We start from the raw sequence: 19,954 nt of genomic DNA on the forward strand, positions 1-19,954 counted from the left end.
CAGTTCAGCTGATCTGGGCAATTGGATCACAGAGAAAAAGATAGGCTGCAACATTACACTGTGAATCCAAGCTCAGCTAGTTCCCAGGAAGGTGAGCACTGAAAATATATGGTGTTATAGGACAGCAGTTTTGCAGTAAGATCAGGTATTAGAGAAGCAGAGGAGCAGGACAGCAATCATCTGAAAAAACTTAATTGTCTCCCCACACGTATATCTGTCACGGCTGTATTATTGACTCTTCATTTCAATTCTGAGTGATTAAATCAGGCAATGGATTGCGCACTGATGCAGTTGGCTGCAGAAAGCAGACTGAAAGAAGTGATAATTAGGTACATCTTATAAATAAATATCATACCCAAGGAATGCACATAGCCTTTGGGCAAATTGCAGGAGTGGATTTGTTATGCAAATCAGTCGTCAGAGGCTTATATGATTATACCCTGCTAGCCAATTTCTCTCAGGCTAACTCTCTTCAGTCTAAATAATTTTACTTTAGGTAAAAAATGTATGGCTTACTGACTGGGGTAACAGAGCAATTCTTCTATCTTTGCACCTGGGTGACATCTCAGTTTTCACTCTTCATTTAGAAGACCAGAGGCATCATAGCATTGTATCTCTAATGAAGACTGCATAATAAATATTGGGTTTATATTGGATGTTCAGCACCTGAGAGACCAGCTGTTACAAACAAATCCCACGTAGCCATTTGCCTTACGTAACATCTCGCTCGTGTTTAACACGCGGTGGAGAGGTGAATCAACCTCTGCCAGAGTGCCACAGGTTCAGCTGAAATCTACTGCAGCCCTTCACATCCCCTTTGCTGCTGGTACAGAAGCAGCAGGAGGAATCGTGCTGGCTCCTGGGTGTCCTGCTGCCCAATGACCTGCATGGAAGAGAAGGCATGGCCACCAGATCCACGCACACATCATGTCTGCATTATTTTAACAGTTGCTTCCAGTAGAGCAAAAGAAGCTGGCAGGAAACCCAGTACCAAGAGAAGGTGAAAGAATATCTACCTGTGCTCATTTGCCAGACCTGCAATAAGCCTAACTCCATGAAGTGCAGTTGATTCTTACTTCATTAATGATAGCTTCTAGTCCTTTCTCAGTTCAGAAACAGTCTGAATGGAAATTAAATACCATTATTGTAGTTTGAAGTCTGTGTAGCACAATTAAACATGAGGCTTTTAGCATTAGAATGCTGGAAATACTGAGGGTTACATCTTTTATTTTCCTCTAACCATTCTATATCGATCTGCAGATAGCAAAGAGAAAAGTTTTGGTCCTGTCCAGAAAACTGTGAAAAATTTGGGCAGATGGCAACGTACTGACATAGTTTTAAAGGGGGTAGCAAAGTTTGCCTTGAAAGATTATTTGCTTTGAAAAGTTTAGTTGTGTTTTAGCTTAAAGAGCATCATGGTCGTTAGTGTGTCGTGCAACTGCTGAAGTTGCTTAAATTCTGGCATTAAGATTGGGTTTGCTGCTCGGACCTCTGTTCCCTAAATGTCTCACTCCAGAGGCAGTGGAGAAATAATACAACAGATGCTCAGCTGGTGTAAATCACAGCACTTCTAAGGGCTTTAGTATGTTTCTTAAATTAGGGTGGCAGAAGAGTTGTCCTACTCTAAATAATATTATGTTTTCATTTTGAGCTAAACATTGTACTTCAGACCTGCAGGTAATGGGACAAAGCCCTTCTATGTGAATGTACAGATAAAAAATTAAAAGTAAGCCAGAATTTTTTTAAGAATTGCAGTTTTCTACTCCAGACATGACTGTTTGGTTTAGGTAGTTTTTTTTTTCTGCAGCTTTACTCTTGGTTTTTATAACTATTATTTTTATTTTTTTCCATGCAATTGATCAGTTGTCAACTTGATTGCTTCTTTGCTTTTCTCAGTATCACTCATTTTCCCTGTGTTTGTGTGGAATGTTTATGTACAGTCATTTCATCATTTCTTTAAGCGTGACCTGGAAAATCCTTTCTGCTGGAGACAACTTTCTCCTGTAAGGACAGATAACTCAAACATTGCAACTGCAGATTCCTGAAAGGTTGATAGATCCTTTGTAACATTTTTCTCCTTTTGATCAAATCTTGGTTTCTTGGCTTTGGGTTCTGTGGGTTTTTCTTGACTACTTCTGTTGTGGTAGATAAAAAGAAGGCCGGATATCTGAGATGTTTTGCATCTCCTTTTGCAAGCACTGTGTTGAAGTGGGGAAGAGCTGATTCCATGGGTCACTTACTACAAAAAAAAAGAAAAGATCCAATAGAGTACTGTTTTCATCTTTTTTGACAGTACAAGAGGGAGACTCTGAAGACGACCAAGTATGTGGAGCTTGTTATTGTGGCAGATAATCGTGAGGTAAGAGACTTAAAAATAAAAGGATGTGGGAAATGAGTAGCTCATTTCAGTTTTGATTGAATTACAATGAATGTGCCCCAGATAAAAATACTGGGGCTTTCACAAGTTGTGCTTCTACAGGGAAGGCACTTGAAGGTAAGGCAACACTGATTGTTCTTTGAAAACCTCTCTTGCAATATTTTGTAAGGAACGTGACACCCACAGGTAATTGGGATAGCTGTTGGTAATTCAAGATATGACATGAAAATTCGCATCCTGTGAACTGGTTATATCTTCACTACATTCTCTGATGGTCCTTGGAGGGGCTGTCACTGTCTGGAGGATGCTGTGGGATCCTGCATTTCCCTCTGAAGTAATGCTTTACCCATCCTATTGTATGAAACCTTCCCGACAGTTTGGAAGCAGTGCTTCAGAGCAAGGAGCCAGGACAGGCTGTGGAAATGTTCCAGTCAGTTGAATGGCAACCAAAGATGTGAAGTCATGGATTGAATTATTTTGCTACTTTCATTTGACTTTTGTTTGAAAATGTGATGGTCTCTCACTCCTCTTGAACACAGCTAGTTAGGGAATAACAATTGCTCTTCTGCCAAAGCACCGTGCAGGAAAGCCTTTTCATTTTCACAAAACATCAGCCCCAGACAGATTGCAATGTAAGACTTTAAAGTCCTTCTGTGAAAAGGAAAATCTTATCCCATAGACTGTTTTATTATTGTGAGGCACATCCCATGAAAGCCAACAGGTATGTCCCATTGGCCCTTGGTCACCCTCTGTAATCCCCAAACATCACTAATGGTGGCTGCTAGGGGAAAACACTCTCCTGTTTGTGCAGCTTGTTCATTAATCCTTTATGTTTCAAGTTTCAGAGACAAGGCAAGGATGTGGAAAAAATTAAGCAGAGGCTGATAGAAATCGCAAACTATGTCGATAAGGTAAGAACATGAGGATTATTTCTCCTTTTCAGAACGTATTGCACTTTCTGAAGGAAAAGTTCATCTCCAGCACTTGCTGGAAAATCTATGTTTTATAAGTATTAGTATAAATAGGAGTTTTAGAAGCTTAATTTATACCTTTTATGAAAATAAAAGCTAAGATTTATGGGTAAGAGTAAGTCATACATTTCTAGCACTTCCTTTCCTACAGAGGTTGTTGTCCCCAGCCCATGTACCACGTACCCACCATGCTCAGAGCAGCAGCTTTTATAGCCTTTGCCAAATCTCTGTATGCACCCAGATGGTGCCATGTGGATTGCAAAATGGGCACTTGAGAACCTGGCTTCCATCGATAGTTCTCTGCCTGAGATCAGTTAACAGCAGTGTGCATTTTATGCTGCCTTGCACGAGGAGTGAACGCATCTGCTGCCTTCCTAATGCTCCAGTATCTCATGGCAGTGTTTTTCTCCAACCAGTAAAACAAGTGAACAAAACAAATTAAGCCTTGTGTCTGTTTTTTTTAATGTACTGAGCTGTGAGCTCTATTCTGCTCTAAAGAGTGCTCAGTACCATGTGAACCCCAAGGGATGCATGGATTTGCGGAGGCACTGTGCTAAGGAAATGCACAGTGTAACCCTGGGCTTCAGTAACCTCAAAGAGGGTGGGGATGCTCATGGCACTGCCCACAGAGAAGGGCTTATTTTGGGGAGCAGTTTGCAGCATTAAGGGATAGTCCAACTCTGTAAGATCAGCAAAGGGGAGAATCCTGTGAGAACAAGGTCAACGAGATCTGTAACCCAAGGAGCTAAAAACTTTGCAGTGCTTAAGGAAGTTGGAGTTGATGGCTGAATTGAGTGAGTTTAGTTTTGTTGTGCTGTATGGCCAGGAAAAAATAAAAGCATGGTAGTGAAATGATGATGGAGGAAGCATAATTTAGACCAGAGCTTAACAAGTTCTCAAGGACACTAACTCGAGGAGAAGCATCTGTGATTAAAAACAAGCTACTGAAGACACCTCCACCTCTTCCGTAATTGTCTGACTGACTTATTACTGCAGAACAGGCGTTTCTATGTTACCTGCTCAAAATTAATTTTGCATGTTATGATATATTTGTGTTTCATGCTTAATTTATGCTCAGAAAATGGCAGTGCTGTCCCAATGGCTGTAATGCATATAAACAAGACAAAGATCTAGTGTATGCTTTTCTCAGACTGTCAGCCAAATCCGGACTTGATGGATCCTGAGTCCTTTTCCAGTTCATTCTTACCTTAGAATTGTTATCTGCTCCGTCACTAACAGCTCCACCTTTGTGGCAACTCTGGTATTTACTGCTGTTATCACAGCAGTAACATCCAACGATGCTACAGTTGTTTGTTTTCTCTTTAGTTCTATAGGCCACTAAATATTCGAGTAGCCCTGGTTGGAGTGGAAGTGTGGAACGATATGGATAAGTGCTCTATTTCTCAAGACCCATTCACCAGCCTCCATGAGTTTCTGGACTGGAGAAAGCTAAAACTACTACCTCGTAAGCCCCATGACAATGCACAGCTAATAAGGTAGAGTTTACACTGTGAATAACACTGGCTGGGATTTCAGTGATTCTCCTTCAGTTGTCTAAGCTGTTGGGATGGCCAATTGTGTTCCCTAGGGTCTGTCATTCCTCTCTGCAGTCACAAAAGTGTTTTGCAGGGCCCTTCAGATGCTCCAGGCTAATGTGATTCCTCAGCTCTTCAATAACACTTACTTCTAGAGCTTTCCTGCATACAGCATACATGGAAGCTTGGATATGCAATAAACCACTAAACATTTCAGATGTGAATTTACAGTCAGTTTAAGGCAATCTCGGTGTAAACTGTTACTGAAGAAGGCAGTCCTGCCCTCCTTGCTACAGTAGAGCTGAGGGAACATTACTGTCAAGATGGTATAGACATCTCAGGGTCAGGCTGAGTGGAGTTTTGGGCAACCTGATCTGCTGGAGGTGTCCTGACCATGGCAGGAGGGCTGTACGAGGTGACTGCAAAGGTCCCTTCCAATCCAAATCATTCTGTTTTTCTGTCATCGGAATCCTGTTCCTTAGTAGAATGACCTCAATAAAAGTTCAGAATATGTTCTGGATAGGATAATTGATTTCCATTTATGCCTTAATGTTTAAATCATCTTCTATTTGGCTGCTCAGAGAAGTACTTCAGAGAAGAAGAAAAAAAAAAACACCAAGGTGGGGGGGGTTGCAAAAACAAGATTAAGAGAAGCAACTCTTTCTTGAACCAGGTATCACTTCAACCAGTGAACCATTTTCCCTGCTATAAACAGATCTGAAGTCTTAGTAGTTAAAAGGAGTTCTCCTTACTCACTACATATATATTCTGACATTATTCAAACTGTCACAAATCATTTGATTACTGCTTATGTGTATTAATACTTGGTTTGCAGCAACTAAATTCTCTGCTGTGTGTTACAGCAAGTAGCATATAAACTTTCCACTGCATTAAAGTAACCCTTCCTTGAGTGAGAGACAATAATCTTATGTTTGCATTTCTATTCCCCACTTCAATCAAGGAAAGAAAGGGAGAAAGGGTCACGTTACAGAAGTAAATCCAAAGGGCAGTGATCAAATGGATCTTACTCATAGCAAGGATTCTGTAGCCATCAGCTTAGCAAGTTGGCAAAGCTAAACTGTGCTTTTCACTGTTTCCAACCTGCAAATATCTGAAGCTGACACATTTGAAATGGGATATTTGTGACTGGTAGAAACCCAAGCCTGAAAATAATAAGGGTGATATCTTGGCACTGAGTGGTGATTCTGCAATTCTCCTTTTCCTTTCCTGCCCTCCTGCAGCGGGGTGTACTTCCAGGGGACTACCATTGGCATGGCTCCCATCATGAGCATGTGCACTGCGGAGCAGTCTGGAGGGGTTGTCATGGTAAGTGGCAAAAGTACAGCTCTGGAACCTGTCCCAGCTGCTGCAATGTGATCTCCAGTGCTGTAGTGCTGTGTTCAGTACCAGAACATCAGCTCCTTTTAGTCACAGTTTCAGGCTCAATAATAGCATCCATATCTACAAACAACTTGAGTGTAAGCATTTTAAATCATAGTTTGCATAGTGGAAAAAAATAAAACTGAAATATGGCATTAAAACATAGCATGATCTCCTTTCAAGAATCCTCTGCTTCTAGTCATCTTGAAGTCAGATGAAGAGGTGCTAGGAAGGAAGAGAACCAGAGGATCTATTTGTTATGCACTTGAGTATACTAGTGTTACAGGCAACAACAGTCTATCCTGAATCTTTTATTATATTGATTTTATTCTGTATTTACAGCGTTCACTCTGTAAGGTATTTCCATCTTGGTAGCATAGTGTTTCTGTTATCGTGCCAGATGAGTATAAACAATAGCAGCATTTATTCCACCTAAATCTTGCTCAAATTGTATTACTGTTAGTGTTGTTGTTAGATGCTAGACATGATGAACAAACAAGTAAGCATCCTAGCCAATCTCTGCTAGTACTTCTGAGCTATTTTCTTTTTTGGGGAAAAAAAATAATAAAAGAATGGTTTGAATTTTGAGCAGTGTTTTGTGTAAGGCAGGGGAAATCAGTTTTGAATTAACTAAGCTTTTCAGTGCAAGCACTTGAAATGGAATTAGATGTGTACTCGAAAGCTTGCAGGCCACTAATGGGCTCCACTGGTGGCCTCAGCTCAAGTCTAGAGCAGAAATACAGGAAGCCCTAAAAACCTCAAAGATATCTCTGTTCTTGAGTTCAGGCTGGAAGTGCCTGAAAGTCTTTGTTTTGTCTGTGTTTTTTGTCTCAACTTCCCTTACTTTAGTTGATTTAGTCATTTCCTCCTGCATCAGCGAGGTGGGAGCTAAGGAACACACCACACACTGGGTTTGCTTGGTCTCAAACTTTCAAGTTCTTCAGAGCACCATGGGGCCAACCTGGAGCCCAAGACACCAAGCTATTGCCTGAGGACAATCCATACAACAGGGTGGCCCTAGAGATACAGCCCCTTGAAGTCTCTGCATTTCTTCTTAGCTAGTGTCCAGTAATGCAAGGCTCCTTTGTGGTCTCTGAGACAATCAGGCAAGAAGCCATTCATGGAATGTGATATATTGATGATCCAGACTGCCAGGATTTATGAGGTGAGCAAGAAAATGAGGAGTAGGAAAGACTGGGAAAAGCAATCAAATAAAGTGGAGAAAGTCACATCAAAGTTGTAGAAAAGACAAAGGCTTCAGTCTCTCGTTGACTTTAGAAATCAAGTCTCCAGTTTGTGTTTGTTACAGCTTTTTTTGCGTGTCTTGAGGCTAGGTATGAAAGGAAATGGAGGCAGAGAGGAGGGGAAAGCTGCAGGAGTCTCCAGATGCACTTCTAACTCTTGGCAAAGGCATACATGAGCCACCCGGTCCCATTTTCCCCATTCCTCCCTCGGGGTAGCAGTCACTGCTTTGGCTTTATCTGCCATCAGGTCATACTCTTAACAATGACTTGATTGTTCTTTTAATTTATAGCATAAACTTTCAAATATGCTGCAGCGTTCTACAGCATGTCCTGTCCTCCTCGCTCTGGGAAATGCTGTTTAAACAAAACAGAAAAAGAAAACACCTCATTTCATTCCAGTAACTGAAAAAGAGGAACCAGTATTTCTTTAGAGTGTTCTCAGGGCTCTGACAGAGAAGAGACTGATTCATATGTTCAGGAGAAACCCAGAGTCTGTGGGGAAATCGTAACCAGGCTGCAGCTTCAGTGGAACTTGTTGTTTCCCAGAGCCTCCCACCCCAGTGAATTGAAATGTTTGAGGTGCAAATTAACCCGAGGCTTGCACAGCATAGCTGGGGATGTTTTCCTTCTCCAAGCAAGTTGTCAAAAAGGAGACGAATCCAAACCAAGTAAACACTCGCCCCCAAAACCCTGGTGAGCAGCTTCCAACCTTCCCCCTCTCAATTAACAAAGGTTAATTCAGGTGTGCATGGAAAAGTCTTGATAGATATATGCAGACAGAAAGCTCTAAGTCTGGAAGATGTGCAAATGAAATAGCTTTTAACTGGGGAGGCTATGGTGTCGTAACATCTGAATGCTGAGCAGCCCCTCACCCATCCCACCCCAAACATCCAACCTCAGCGAGTTCCCAACTTTGAAAACAGTTCTGAAAGAGTTCTGAAAGAAGAGACCGCGGAGTAAGCGCATGAGAAATGAAATGAGAAACTTCTGAATGTAAATTTGGGAAGAGCAGACCATGCTCAGTCTGAGTTCCCTGACTCTCTTTGCAATTACCCAGGTCTACCATAAGATGTAAATTGCACTGGAATTCTGGTCCCAGTTCCTACTGACCTTAGCAGGCAGTTAAGCTAAAAAACAAGTGTAGAACAGAGGCAATGAATGGCTTAAATGAAGTTAAAGGTGTATTTTTGAAAGCTTACACTCTTACAGTGGAGTGAACACGCATGGAAAGTACAGGGATTGGGTCATGAAACTGTTCTAGCTGTAGGTGACAGTATTTTATTACTGAGGTTTTAACTGAATCCCACTGGAATGAGGCAGAGTTCAGCTGAAAGCAGCTGGGTGTTTTGTGCAACATCTTTTAATGTCTTAACAATGGTTGTGAAACTGTTTGGTAATGACTTTTACTACTCAAGTTAGCTTTAAAAGAACTTGGTGGGATAAATCAATCACACTGCTATTCATTTCTTTAGTAGTTGCAATACTTAAGTGGTCTCAGTATCAAATGGGACATATTACTGTTTGTTTTGATAGTCTCCATTTATGCTGTCTTCAAATAACCTCTGTTGCTGAGACATCACATTCCTTGCTTTAAAAACCCACTCTAAAAACTGATAAAATTGCATTCCAAGTGGATCTGAGCTAGTAATGAGAACCGTATGGGATGCAATAATTGTTTGCTTACTCAAGTCCCAAATTACATTTCATATCATTTGTTGCTGTAGTTCTGGAGTGGTCCACATGAACTCTTATTTTTATTATTAATTGCTAGCACTGGAGGTGCTAAGATGAGCAGAACTCCTTTGCAATAAGCAGAAGAGAGAGTAGCAGAATGAGGAGCTGATCCCTGTTGTCTGTGTGGTTGGTTCACAGCTCAGAGGACTTTTTAAGGCTGGACAACACAGCATTAATTTCAAGGCATCCATCCAGTGCTTTGCCAGTAAATTATGTTGAATTATGTAATTGTTTTCTTAATCTTTGGTCCTAGATTGTTTTCCAGTTGAGTGAGGGGTTGTGTTCTTTTTAGTACATCAGATTGAACTGAATTCCCTAAGTATTTTGTGAGTTACTATAAGTACACAGATAAATCAATCTGTATCTGACTAGTACCTAGCTAAGACATCTCCATATGTAGGTATTGTGCAGGAGTGTATATTCTCCTGATTATTACAGATTATTTTGCTGCATACATTTCCATTTTGATCTGTTTAATAGGACACGTGGTACAGTTCCTTCTTCAAGCAAACACTTTAAAAGATAACTGTGCACAAACTGGCTGTTACGTTAGCCACAACATTTTGATACTATTTTTTCTTTGAATTCAGGAAAAACTAAAATAGGATCCTTTGTTAAAAGATAAGATTATTTTGAGTTTATTCCAGCTGCAGAAGTAGTTTCTCATTGTCAGAATTCAATTATATTCCCTTCTTTAATTATGTATTGTATTTAAGAATTGATTTACTAAAAATATTAGCACATCCAGGTGGAAGGAGGAGCCCTTCAATCATGGAATCACAGAATGGCTTAAGTTGGAGGGGGATCATCTATTTCTAATCCCCTGGCCATGGTCAGGGCTGCCAACCACCAGACCTTCCCCCAAGTCATATATTAAGGGCTTCATTAATATGGTTAATGTCGCATACGCTTCTACCTTTCACTTCTTTTTAGTCTGAAGATTGACTTAGATGATACTGAGAGTTATTTAAACTGAATATATTCATATATGCTTTTGGAGCAGGCAGCTGTACACAGTAATTCCATTTACTGACTGATAAATAGTGGATCATGCATTTATATTACATGTTAATGCCTTTAGGGAAATTTTTTATACGAGTACAGTGGATATTGGATATTTTTTCCCTCAAGGAAAGTGATCGATGTGGAAATGTCTCATACTTGTGGTTCAGCCAAAATATCAGTCTGATCAGCAGCCTGTAATCAGACCGTGCAGGGAATTTCTCAGGAGTAGTTGTCCAAAAAATCCAGCATTTCAACAGGGATTAATGTTAATATTTCAATCTTGACACTTGCTGCATTTTGAATATCCACAGGTGTTAACTGGGGGCCATTGAAGATTTCATCTAGCTTTGTTCTTTAACTTAAAAAACAAATAAACAACAACAAAAAAACAACCTGGTTTTAAGGGACCTTTGTCTTTCCCATAAGACTTGAAAATTCTTCTCTGACTTTCTGGCATCAAAGAAACAGTATGATGAAGACTGATCAGACCAAGGGAAATCTCTTGCTTCCTTTGTAATTTACCTCCTGACATGAAGGACCTTCTTGTTTTTCCCTCACCACACTCATCCTCTCCCATAAATGATTACCCTTTCCCATTCTCCACATCTAAGTTACTGTTTTCTCCTGCTGCCTTGTCTTGAGAGGTTTTGGAGTTATTGAGCAGGGGAATATGAAGACCTCACTCAATAAGGAAATGGCCTGGATGTTCAAAGCTGTCTGATGGCCTTGAATACCTGATGTGTTTGGGAAGTTGGGTGGCCAGAATGGGTAGTCTGCCCTAAAAATCCTAATCTGCTCCTGATATATATGAATGGATTTAAAATGGTGTGCATTTAACAATAGCATTACCAGGGCTGGTAAGTTCATAGAGCATTATGAGAAATAGGCAACAGGAATTTGGAATGGGACTACGTATTTTCAGTTGCTTTCATACCTTGACCACTGTTTTTTGTTTTTTGTTTTAATTATTATTTGTTTAAGGATCATTCAGAAAACCCTCTAGGTGCAGCTGTCACCCTGGCTCACGAGCTGGGCCACAATTTTGGGATGAATCACGATACATTGGAGAGGGGCTGCAACTGCAAAGCATCTACTGACAGAGGGGGTTGCATCATGAATCCTTCGACGGGGTAAGTGCGAGGGTGTGTTGCAGCTCGAGTACAAAACAGTTCAGTTTTGTAAAAAAAAAAAAAAAAAACAACAAAAAAAACCAAAAAAACCCCACTTTTTCAAGACCTGTCAAATGTCTTTGCAGTTTTCCCCCTCAAGCTGAAACAATTATACTCATTATCAGTGCAAGACATGTACCGTTGTGCTTTTCTATTTCCATATTACCAGTGTGAGAGACAAGAATGCTATAAGCAGCTGGTTAAGCTTTTCTTAAAGACCAAGCTGCATTGCAAGTGATGAATCAGAATTTCACCCTCTCTCATCTTGCCAACAGATTATCATAGTCATAATAGGAAATGAACGATGTCCCAAGGCTGAGACTAAGATGACTGTGTAGGAAATAAATCATGCAGGAAATATATTATTATTAGACTCCCTGTAAAGACTTTGTGTTGTGCTGAGAAGGTTTTTAGTTTTGCACAAATTGGCATTTGACCCTTTGTCGATGTGCAGTGGTATTAGCATGCAGACAGATATGTCAATGGTGAAGTTTGGTGTTTTTGTAGTCATGAAAAGCACAGGCACCATAACCAGGTAACTAATTACAGCTTGCTCCTTTGCATTTAAAAAAAAACTGTTTGAAATTGAGCAATATAATTTGTTTATATTGCAATATAAAACAGGATTTGTATCATATAATATAGATCTCCATAACCAGACAAATACCAATGGCATTAAATTGAAGTAACAAAGATGAGGTTTACCAAAGCTTTCTGCTAGTAAGTGGCATGCTGGACTGGATAGCCCACAGAAATGTCACAGCCTGTGACTGGAAGCTGGTAAGGACCAGTCAGGCAAATATCTGTCAGCAGCATCTAGTGGGTACAGCTGGATTTGCCATGGGGTGAGAGGATGGTCTAGATGATGTTATGGTGCATCTTCCACCTCCAACTCTCTTTCTCTGTGTGCTTAAACTTTATATATACATTGCTTCAAAACCTCTTTATCCATTTTTGATCAGTGCAGCTTGCTCTGAGACTGCATGTTTCTGGGAAAGGAGGAGAGCAATATGGGAGAGGGCAGGGAGTGTTGGGCAGGATTGCACCCTGCTGGTCAGCCAAACAACAGCTTTGGCACTTCTTCAAAGGCAAGCTGTCACTCTCCTTCAAGGCAGAAAAAGGGATTCTGGCCAGAGGCCAAGCACAGCAAGTTAAGAGACAAACAATGAAAGGAGAGTTTGTGTGCTTGGAGGAGAATGAGAGCGGTTTGGGAGAGAAAAATAGTTTGGCTCTCCTGAAACAATAGGTAGTAAATATCCCTCCAGAATTGCATACTGCAGCAAGTCAGGGTTATTAAACACACTGTGAAAACAAACTGAAGGTGGCTCTGAAGTGAGGTGATGTGATGTGATAGCTGGTGTGTGGCAGACAGACAAATCTGGATGCTTAGCTCCAGAAAGGGGCATGCAAGATTTCTCAGCTGAGCTGCTAGCCGGGCAACCAGATGCTCCTCTTTGGGGAATAAATACAGGAAATGCTATCAGGACAGAAACTTCTGGATGCTTTCTGAATTCAGCCTGTGGATGTAGCTGTAACATGGGGTTAAGCTAACTTTTCTGTGGTTCTGCTTTCAGCACCACAGCCCACTTGGTTTAGTTGACTTTTGGCATGGGCAAAGTTGTACCTGTTCACTGTGTTCCTCCAAGCAACTCATCTCGCTTTACGCCAGGTTTCAGCAGCACCCTGGTGGGTTATTGGCTGTGCTGCCTTTGCACTGTCATAACCAACACCAGCACGTCATAGGCGTGACAGCTTTGGCAGGGGTACCATCAGGTGCACCAAAGCTTTATCATGCTCTCTGGATTTTCACCAAACTTTACGACCGATGTCCAAGGAAGAGTTGTGACATTCACAGAAAAAAGAAGGCTGGTGTGTTTGCAGTGATTATTGAATTATAAATGGAAATTTTAACATTGGATTTGTAGCCTTAGGCTTAACCTTCATGCTGTTCTGTCGATATGTAATAAGTATTCCAGGAGAATACTTTATGCCTTAAGCCAAACTGCATTTTACCAATTTAAAATTAACACTTTCAATATTTACCCAACATCTGACCAACAGTAGTATTCCTCTGAGCACCATTATTCAAGAAACATCGAACAGTTCTCAACTCTGCAAGAGTCAGTTAAGAGAAGGTCAAATTAATATTCAGGCATTTTTGTCAGTGACACAGACAGTGTGATTGAGTGTACCTCCAGCAAGTTTGCAAAGGACAGCAAGTCACAGGGTTTGGTCTGCTGGAGGGATGGGATGCCATCCAGGGGGTAACTTGAGAGGACAAACAAACCTCTTGAAGCTCAATGAGGCCAAGTGCAAGGTCCTGCACTTTGGTCAGGGCACTCTCAAGCACAACCACAGTCTGGGCAGAAAATGAAATGAGAGTGGCCCTGAGGAGAAGGACTTGGGGTTTGGCTGAGGAGAGCTCAGCGTAAGCCAGCGCTTCCAGCCCTGAGATCAAACTGTATTTTGGGCTGCACCAAAAGAGAGGGGTGGCAGCGGGGCCCTGGTGAGAGCACAGATGGAATACTATGTCCAGGTCTGGGGCACAGCATGTAAGATATGAACCCGTAGGGGTGAGTCCTGAGAAAGCTATGAAGGTGATGAGAGTGCTGGAGCACTTCTATGGTGAAGAAAGGCTTGTTCAGCCTGGAGAAGAGAAGGCTTTGGGAACATCTCATTGAAGCCTTCCAGAACCTATGAGGGACCTTCAAGGAGGATGGAGTGGGACTTTTTACAAGGGCATGTAGTGATAGGACAGGAGGTAATGGCTTTAAACTGAAAGATAGATTTAAATTTGGTAAAAGGAAGAAAATCTTTATGATGAGGGTGCTGAGGCACCAGAAAAGGTTGCACAGAGAAGCTGTGGAAGGCCCTGACCCTGGAAATGTTAAAGACCAGGTTTGAGCAACCTATACTGATGGGTTACAACCCCATCCACCTCAGGGGACTGGAACTAGGACATTTTTAAGGTCTCTTCTGACCCAAAAGCAATCTATGATGTGTTCCACCTGAAAAACATCAAAGCACAGAACATGTCAAGGAAACTAAATACATTTGAAGAGAAGTTTGTTCTCTCAGTGTACTTTTTGGCACTCATGCCATGCCCTTCTAATTTCTGCTGGTTTAAGCTAAATTGAACGAGAGAAAGAAAAGGGGAAAAAAAATCCTTGGGCTGAAATAAAAAAGTATGAGCCGCTGAGAAGTCCTTATCTAATCTCCAAAAATGGATAGGAAATATTTGGGCTATAACAAAAATGCCTCTGCAGACTTGACTTTAGAGTCATTTGTGTGGTTCTGCAGTGAAAGGGAATGTTTGAAGACTTTTTACTTAAAAGTGATTTCATTAATTATTGCCATCTTCTTTCAGTTCTTATGTTTCAGTCTTTGAAGAGGTTAGCATTAAAAAGTCATCTTGGAAATTACTTCTTGGTGGAAGAAATCTCCAGGGATCAGTGTGGAATTTAAACTCTATAGGATCTATCCTTTAATGAGCTTCTTATAGTGTTCACTCCTAAAAGATACCAGCAAGATGTGTACATCTTTTGTGAGAGCAACAAATGCCTTATGGACCCAGTGCTTCAGCAGAATATATTTTGTGTGGCACAGAACTAAATGTATGAAATAAAACCCAGAATTTGTGCTGCTCAGATCTATTTGAGACTCAAATATCTCCTGTGGAAGCCACATAAATCTCACTGTGGAATTTTGTGGATTTTTTCTGCAAAAATAGTCTCAACAAGGAAATATTTAATATTACCACATTGTTCCCTTTTTATGCATAATTTTAAATATATTCTTTCATGACTTATAGTTGTTTTGACCATAAACTGTTCCAAGTGAAAAGAAGGTGATAAGAGTCTTAAAGAGATCTGCATATCTTTTTGTTGAGATTGCTGTATGTGAAAACAAGGGGACTGTGCTGAGTCAGCAAGGCCATCTCACTATTCCAAGTATTTCCAAGCATCTCCCTAAATTTTCCACTCTTAGGAATGCAAATATTCTTCCTGACAGCTACATAAAACCAGGAGTTATAGTGAAATCCAAGGCATTACTCTGGATTTATATCACTGCAACTAAACAGAATTTATCACAAGCTGCAGAGCAAAATTATGCCAACTAACTGTGATAATTTCTTTAATAATTTTGAAAATGTACTGTTTATGTGCTGCTTCATCAAAATGATGCACAAGTTATCTCCTTAGAGTTGAAACCAGGTGAGTTTCCCCAAATTAGTTGAAAGCTTCTTATACATTTGAAACTTTTAGCCTAGCCTTATGGGGAGCCAAACATTTCTAGCTATCCATCTTCCCTCCAGTAAACCCTAAGGGTTTGTGCTTCACCTCATCTATGTCTGGATCCATGTCAGTAGCATGCTCTTCTAATCTATATATGGGGGACTTACACAGCCAACTACTCTTCAGGGCAGGTGAGTGTACTGTAAATGTACCTTACCATTAACAGAAACTATTCCTTGATGCTTCTCCATGTTTCTCTTGTAGCTTAGGTGTTAACGAGAGCTGAGGAATCCACAAAGGATAACTAGTCTTACCAAGCACATTTAGATGCTGATCCTACTGTTGTCTCCAACCCTTCCCAGAGCCCCATGACAAGGAAATCTTTTTCTTTCCTTGTCATCTCACAGAAATGTGTTGCTCTTATCAGGATCGGGAGAATTCTTGTTGCTGTTTCATCTCACCCAAAGGTAATTGAAATGCCAGGCAGGCTGCTAGGGTAGAAAAGTTTGTTTCATCTCTTTTTGAACTTCCACTTACAGTAGTAGGTTTTTACTATGCCGACAGAAAAGAGGATGGCTGGAGAAAGGCTGCTGTGTTCTCCTCCTGCCCCCTTTGCATCTTGCTGTGGGAATATTGTGCCTTTGAACGCAAGGATCAAGAGACAGCCCTGTGTGTCCAGTCTCCCACATGCTAACACACATCAAGCGTAGCCTGGTAGCAGGTCATGTAAGTCTACTCTGAGTCGTGTTTTTACCTTGGCTCTGTGCTGCTCCTCTTCAGTGACCGTGACGAAGAGAAGAAATGCAAAATATCTGAAAATAGCAATTAATTAGGAAAATGAAAATAATATATTATTAAAACAACTTTTCAAAGATGTGGATTCAAGTTTGTGTTCTTCAGGAACTGCAAAACCTAGGGTGGTGAGGAAGGGCTTGGCCATTACTGTTTGCCTGGCAGACTTTTAAATGAAAGAATATCTCTTCATCAACATTTGTTCTGATCTAAGCTCCCCAGCAGTCCTGTTTTTCCTCTGTTCTGATAATTGCCTTTGTCCAGGACGTGTGCTGGTTTGCATCCCAGTGATGAGATGTATGTAGTGACAGGGATGGGGAGACACTTGGTGCCACGCAGGAAGGTCTGCACAAGTAACATAAACAAGGAAGCAGCTCTTCCATGATAGTTTCTCTGCACAGCAACTCCACTCTGTCATGTTCCTTTCAGTGTGATGTCCCTTTAGAAAAATCAAAGAATGTGATGAATCCCTCTATGCCTGGTTCCTCTTTCCAGTTCCTATCTTGGATCTTGTGTTACCATTTCTGTTTTCACAGCTAGAATTTAAAGGCAGTACATCTTTCTGATTTGGTCAGGTTTTAAATTCAGTTTGCTCAGATAGATATGACTGCGTTTGTTACAGGGAAGTGGAGCTTGGACTGTGACTGTGCTGGTGGAAAATGCCTGTGTTTTGCCTTTGCTACAGGATGGCTCGGGGCTCTACTGCAGCCAGGGACCAAGTTTTTGCACTGTGATCATAAATGAGAGAAAAGGAGAAATGTAATTTAAATGAATTCTTTAACCTCTCAGATATTGGTCATAGTTTTAGAGAATTTTTGTGGAAGTGTGCCTTTCAGTTGAAAAGAAAAACTAATTTTGAATAATTGCTTTTCAGAGCACAATTTCACATTAATTATTGAGTTTTGGAGGCAAGGTCTGGGGGAGGAGGACAATTGAGAGCACATAGTAGTAGCTGAACTAGGGAGATAGAAAATTAGTGATTCATTTAGTGTAGAAATTTGGAGACTTTTGTTTTAAACAAATCCAAAATGCATGCACTGTTACCCGTATGTTTTTAGGTAAAATTTATACCCTTATGGGTTAGAGGTAAAATAAAAACCAACAAGAAGGTACAGATTTGTGAATGGAGTTGAGAGCAAAATATGATTTACTAAAAATTGTCTGAGTGATGTTCCCAAATTAAAGTAATTGAGGTATTGCTGAGGAGAAATGGAGGAAAGTTAGAGATAGGAAGGGCTATCAAGAGATTTTCTTTCAGACACTAGTGAAAAAGAGCATCGGTACATACTATATTTTAATTCCCCTCTGGGAACCATTAGGTATTCTGCACTGAACACTGAGTATATTAGCTACAATCAAGGCTAAATGAAATATTTAAGTGGAAGCATGGTGTTCTTTCCTTAGTAATAGTACCAGATGTTTATCTCTTCACAAGTGACTAAGAAGTGATACCAAGCAAGACCCTAAGTAACACAGAAGTTGTAAATGAAAATGTTCTCTTTGCTCCTGGTGATAAGTTGGTCCATGGGTGCACTGTGCAAATGCTCACCCAAGCTTTAGGTTAGGAAGCGTTTGTGCTTTGATGAATGCTTGAAGCCATTTCCCAGCTGTTTTGAAACTGTAGATCTGTATGACCGAGGAGAAGCAGCTATCCTTGAAAGGAAGCTTTCCTGCAAGTGGGAGACAAATGGTAAAATCTGATGCTTTCGTGCATAAACTTCTGATACAGATTCTGAAGTGCTCAGTCTTCCAGGGTTTCTCTGATGTTTGCCATCTGTGTAAGGGCAGGGCAGAATTTTCTGTGCGTAGCTGGTTCTTCAGGAGCTCCAGCTATCACTTTGCATCTTCTTCCCTGAGCAATTGGGGCCCAAGGAGCTGTGCAAGTGCTAACCAGAGCCACTGAAAGTGTCAAAGCTTGGGCTGATTGGACTGAGTATTTGTTCCTTCTGTTAAAGTAAATCTAAGTTCACAGGCATGTGGATTACGGAATCTGCATACAGGTTCTCTTTACAAAAGCCATGGATGTTTCTGATTGTCAAATTACACCCACAGCAAACACGGTGGGATAGTGATCTGGGCAATATAGTCTGTGGATCAATGCTCCAACCTGTCTTATTGCTTCATGATGATTTATTTCCATCTCTGTCAACTGGATTAGCACTTTGTGGGGCTATGTGGTCATCCAGGTCACGGAAATCATCCAGGTTAAACTCAGGACTTGTCAGGGCAGAAGAACAATAAGTATTACATAGTGATCTGTTTGGTAGCTGAGGTGTACAGCTATCCTGGTGCAGCTGGGATAGCTGTGAACAGCAGGATTGGGGCAGGATGGGGACATGTTCAGCAGTTCCTTTGTCTCCCTTCACCACCAAGGGACTAGCACCCTATCTTTAAAGCATGTTGCATAGTTCCTGTCCTTTGATGATGCTGAAGGTCTGTTCTCCCCTTGTGTATCACCCATTACCATTAATGAGATTTAAGACTGCACATCAAAGGAAGGCTAGTGACAGTAATGATGCTTTGATAATGCATAAATATATATTTGCATGATAGATATGTGGCTGGTGTCTTTTGGAGAGCCATTCTGCCTAGGACATTCAACTCTCAAAAGCTTTTATGGGGAATTCTGATTTTGTCATTTGCTTTTGTTTGTTGTTTTCAAATGAGCATACAGCAAAATGTATTTAACTACACTACAAGTATGCTGCTAAGTACGTAAAACAAGAAGTTAAAATTTACTAAGGACAAGATAGGAAAGAACTAACCATATGCATGTTCTACTACATTCAGGATGAGTTTCCAACACAGTTCTTTTTAGAAAATCATCTAAAGAAAGCAGGATAATAGATTCCCTTGATTTTCATTGCTAAAACACAAAATTTCTCGAGTATATAGAGCTGTGTATGAAAGTGAACACTCTCTGGATGTCCATACTAGCTTTTCAGGAGCCAGTCAGGCATGCCATGGACTCAGCATCTTGGCTTTGGTGCCAAACACAACTTTGAAATGAAAAACGTTGATTCCAACACTTCACGAGGCTACAAGAAAATAAACCAATATACACATGTAGTTCAAGTGCTAAAAAAATTAGTAGGCAGACAATCGTGATTAATGGAATGGAAACCAGAAATACAGTGTGGGAAAAGAGTATTATATTTACTCACTGCTGCTCTTTTGTCCTTGCTAGGCATCTCACAGTGCCTCGTTAAGCATTAGCTAATCAAGCCATCATTAGTTACACAGTATTTCCTGACCTCTCTCAGTTTGTTTGCAGTTGTGCAGGCTTTACTTGGCATTTTTCAGTCTGGCAGCTTGGAGACTTCAATCTGCAGAGTCAGCAGGACTATCTGCAATTACCTCTGTTACAAGTTGAAGAAAATGAAATTATCTTTAAGATATAAACAGTTTCTAATTAAGCTCTGAAGCTGCTTATGTTTCCAAACTGGACTGAGCTCAGCCTGAGCAATTTAACAGATTGCATTCTGGTCCTTCCTTTAGTAGGAAACAGCCAT

At 40.7% G+C, this 19,954-nt stretch overlaps 1 protein-coding gene across 1 annotated transcript in view; it reads left to right on the forward strand.

Moving 5' to 3' along the window:
- Positions 1-19,954, forward strand: part of ADAM12 (ADAM metallopeptidase domain 12) — a 169,840-nt gene that overhangs the window by 112,040 nt on the left and 37,846 nt on the right. Inside the window, exons 7-11 of the mRNA XM_065746986.1 lie at positions 2,294-2,359; positions 3,217-3,288; positions 4,675-4,844; positions 6,125-6,209; positions 11,228-11,376. Of these exons, the coding sequence (XP_065603058.1) occupies positions 2,294-2,359; positions 3,217-3,288; positions 4,675-4,844; positions 6,125-6,209; positions 11,228-11,376 (542 nt within the window). The remainder of the gene's footprint in view (positions 1-2,293; positions 2,360-3,216; positions 3,289-4,674; positions 4,845-6,124; positions 6,210-11,227; positions 11,377-19,954) is intronic.

Source organism: Cyrtonyx montezumae, unplaced genomic scaffold (assembly GCF_038088225.1).
Source record: "Cyrtonyx montezumae isolate F1298 unplaced genomic scaffold, pur_monq_1.0 scaffold_4, whole genome shotgun sequence".
Taxonomy (NCBI): domain Eukaryota; kingdom Metazoa; phylum Chordata; class Aves; order Galliformes; family Odontophoridae; genus Cyrtonyx; species Cyrtonyx montezumae.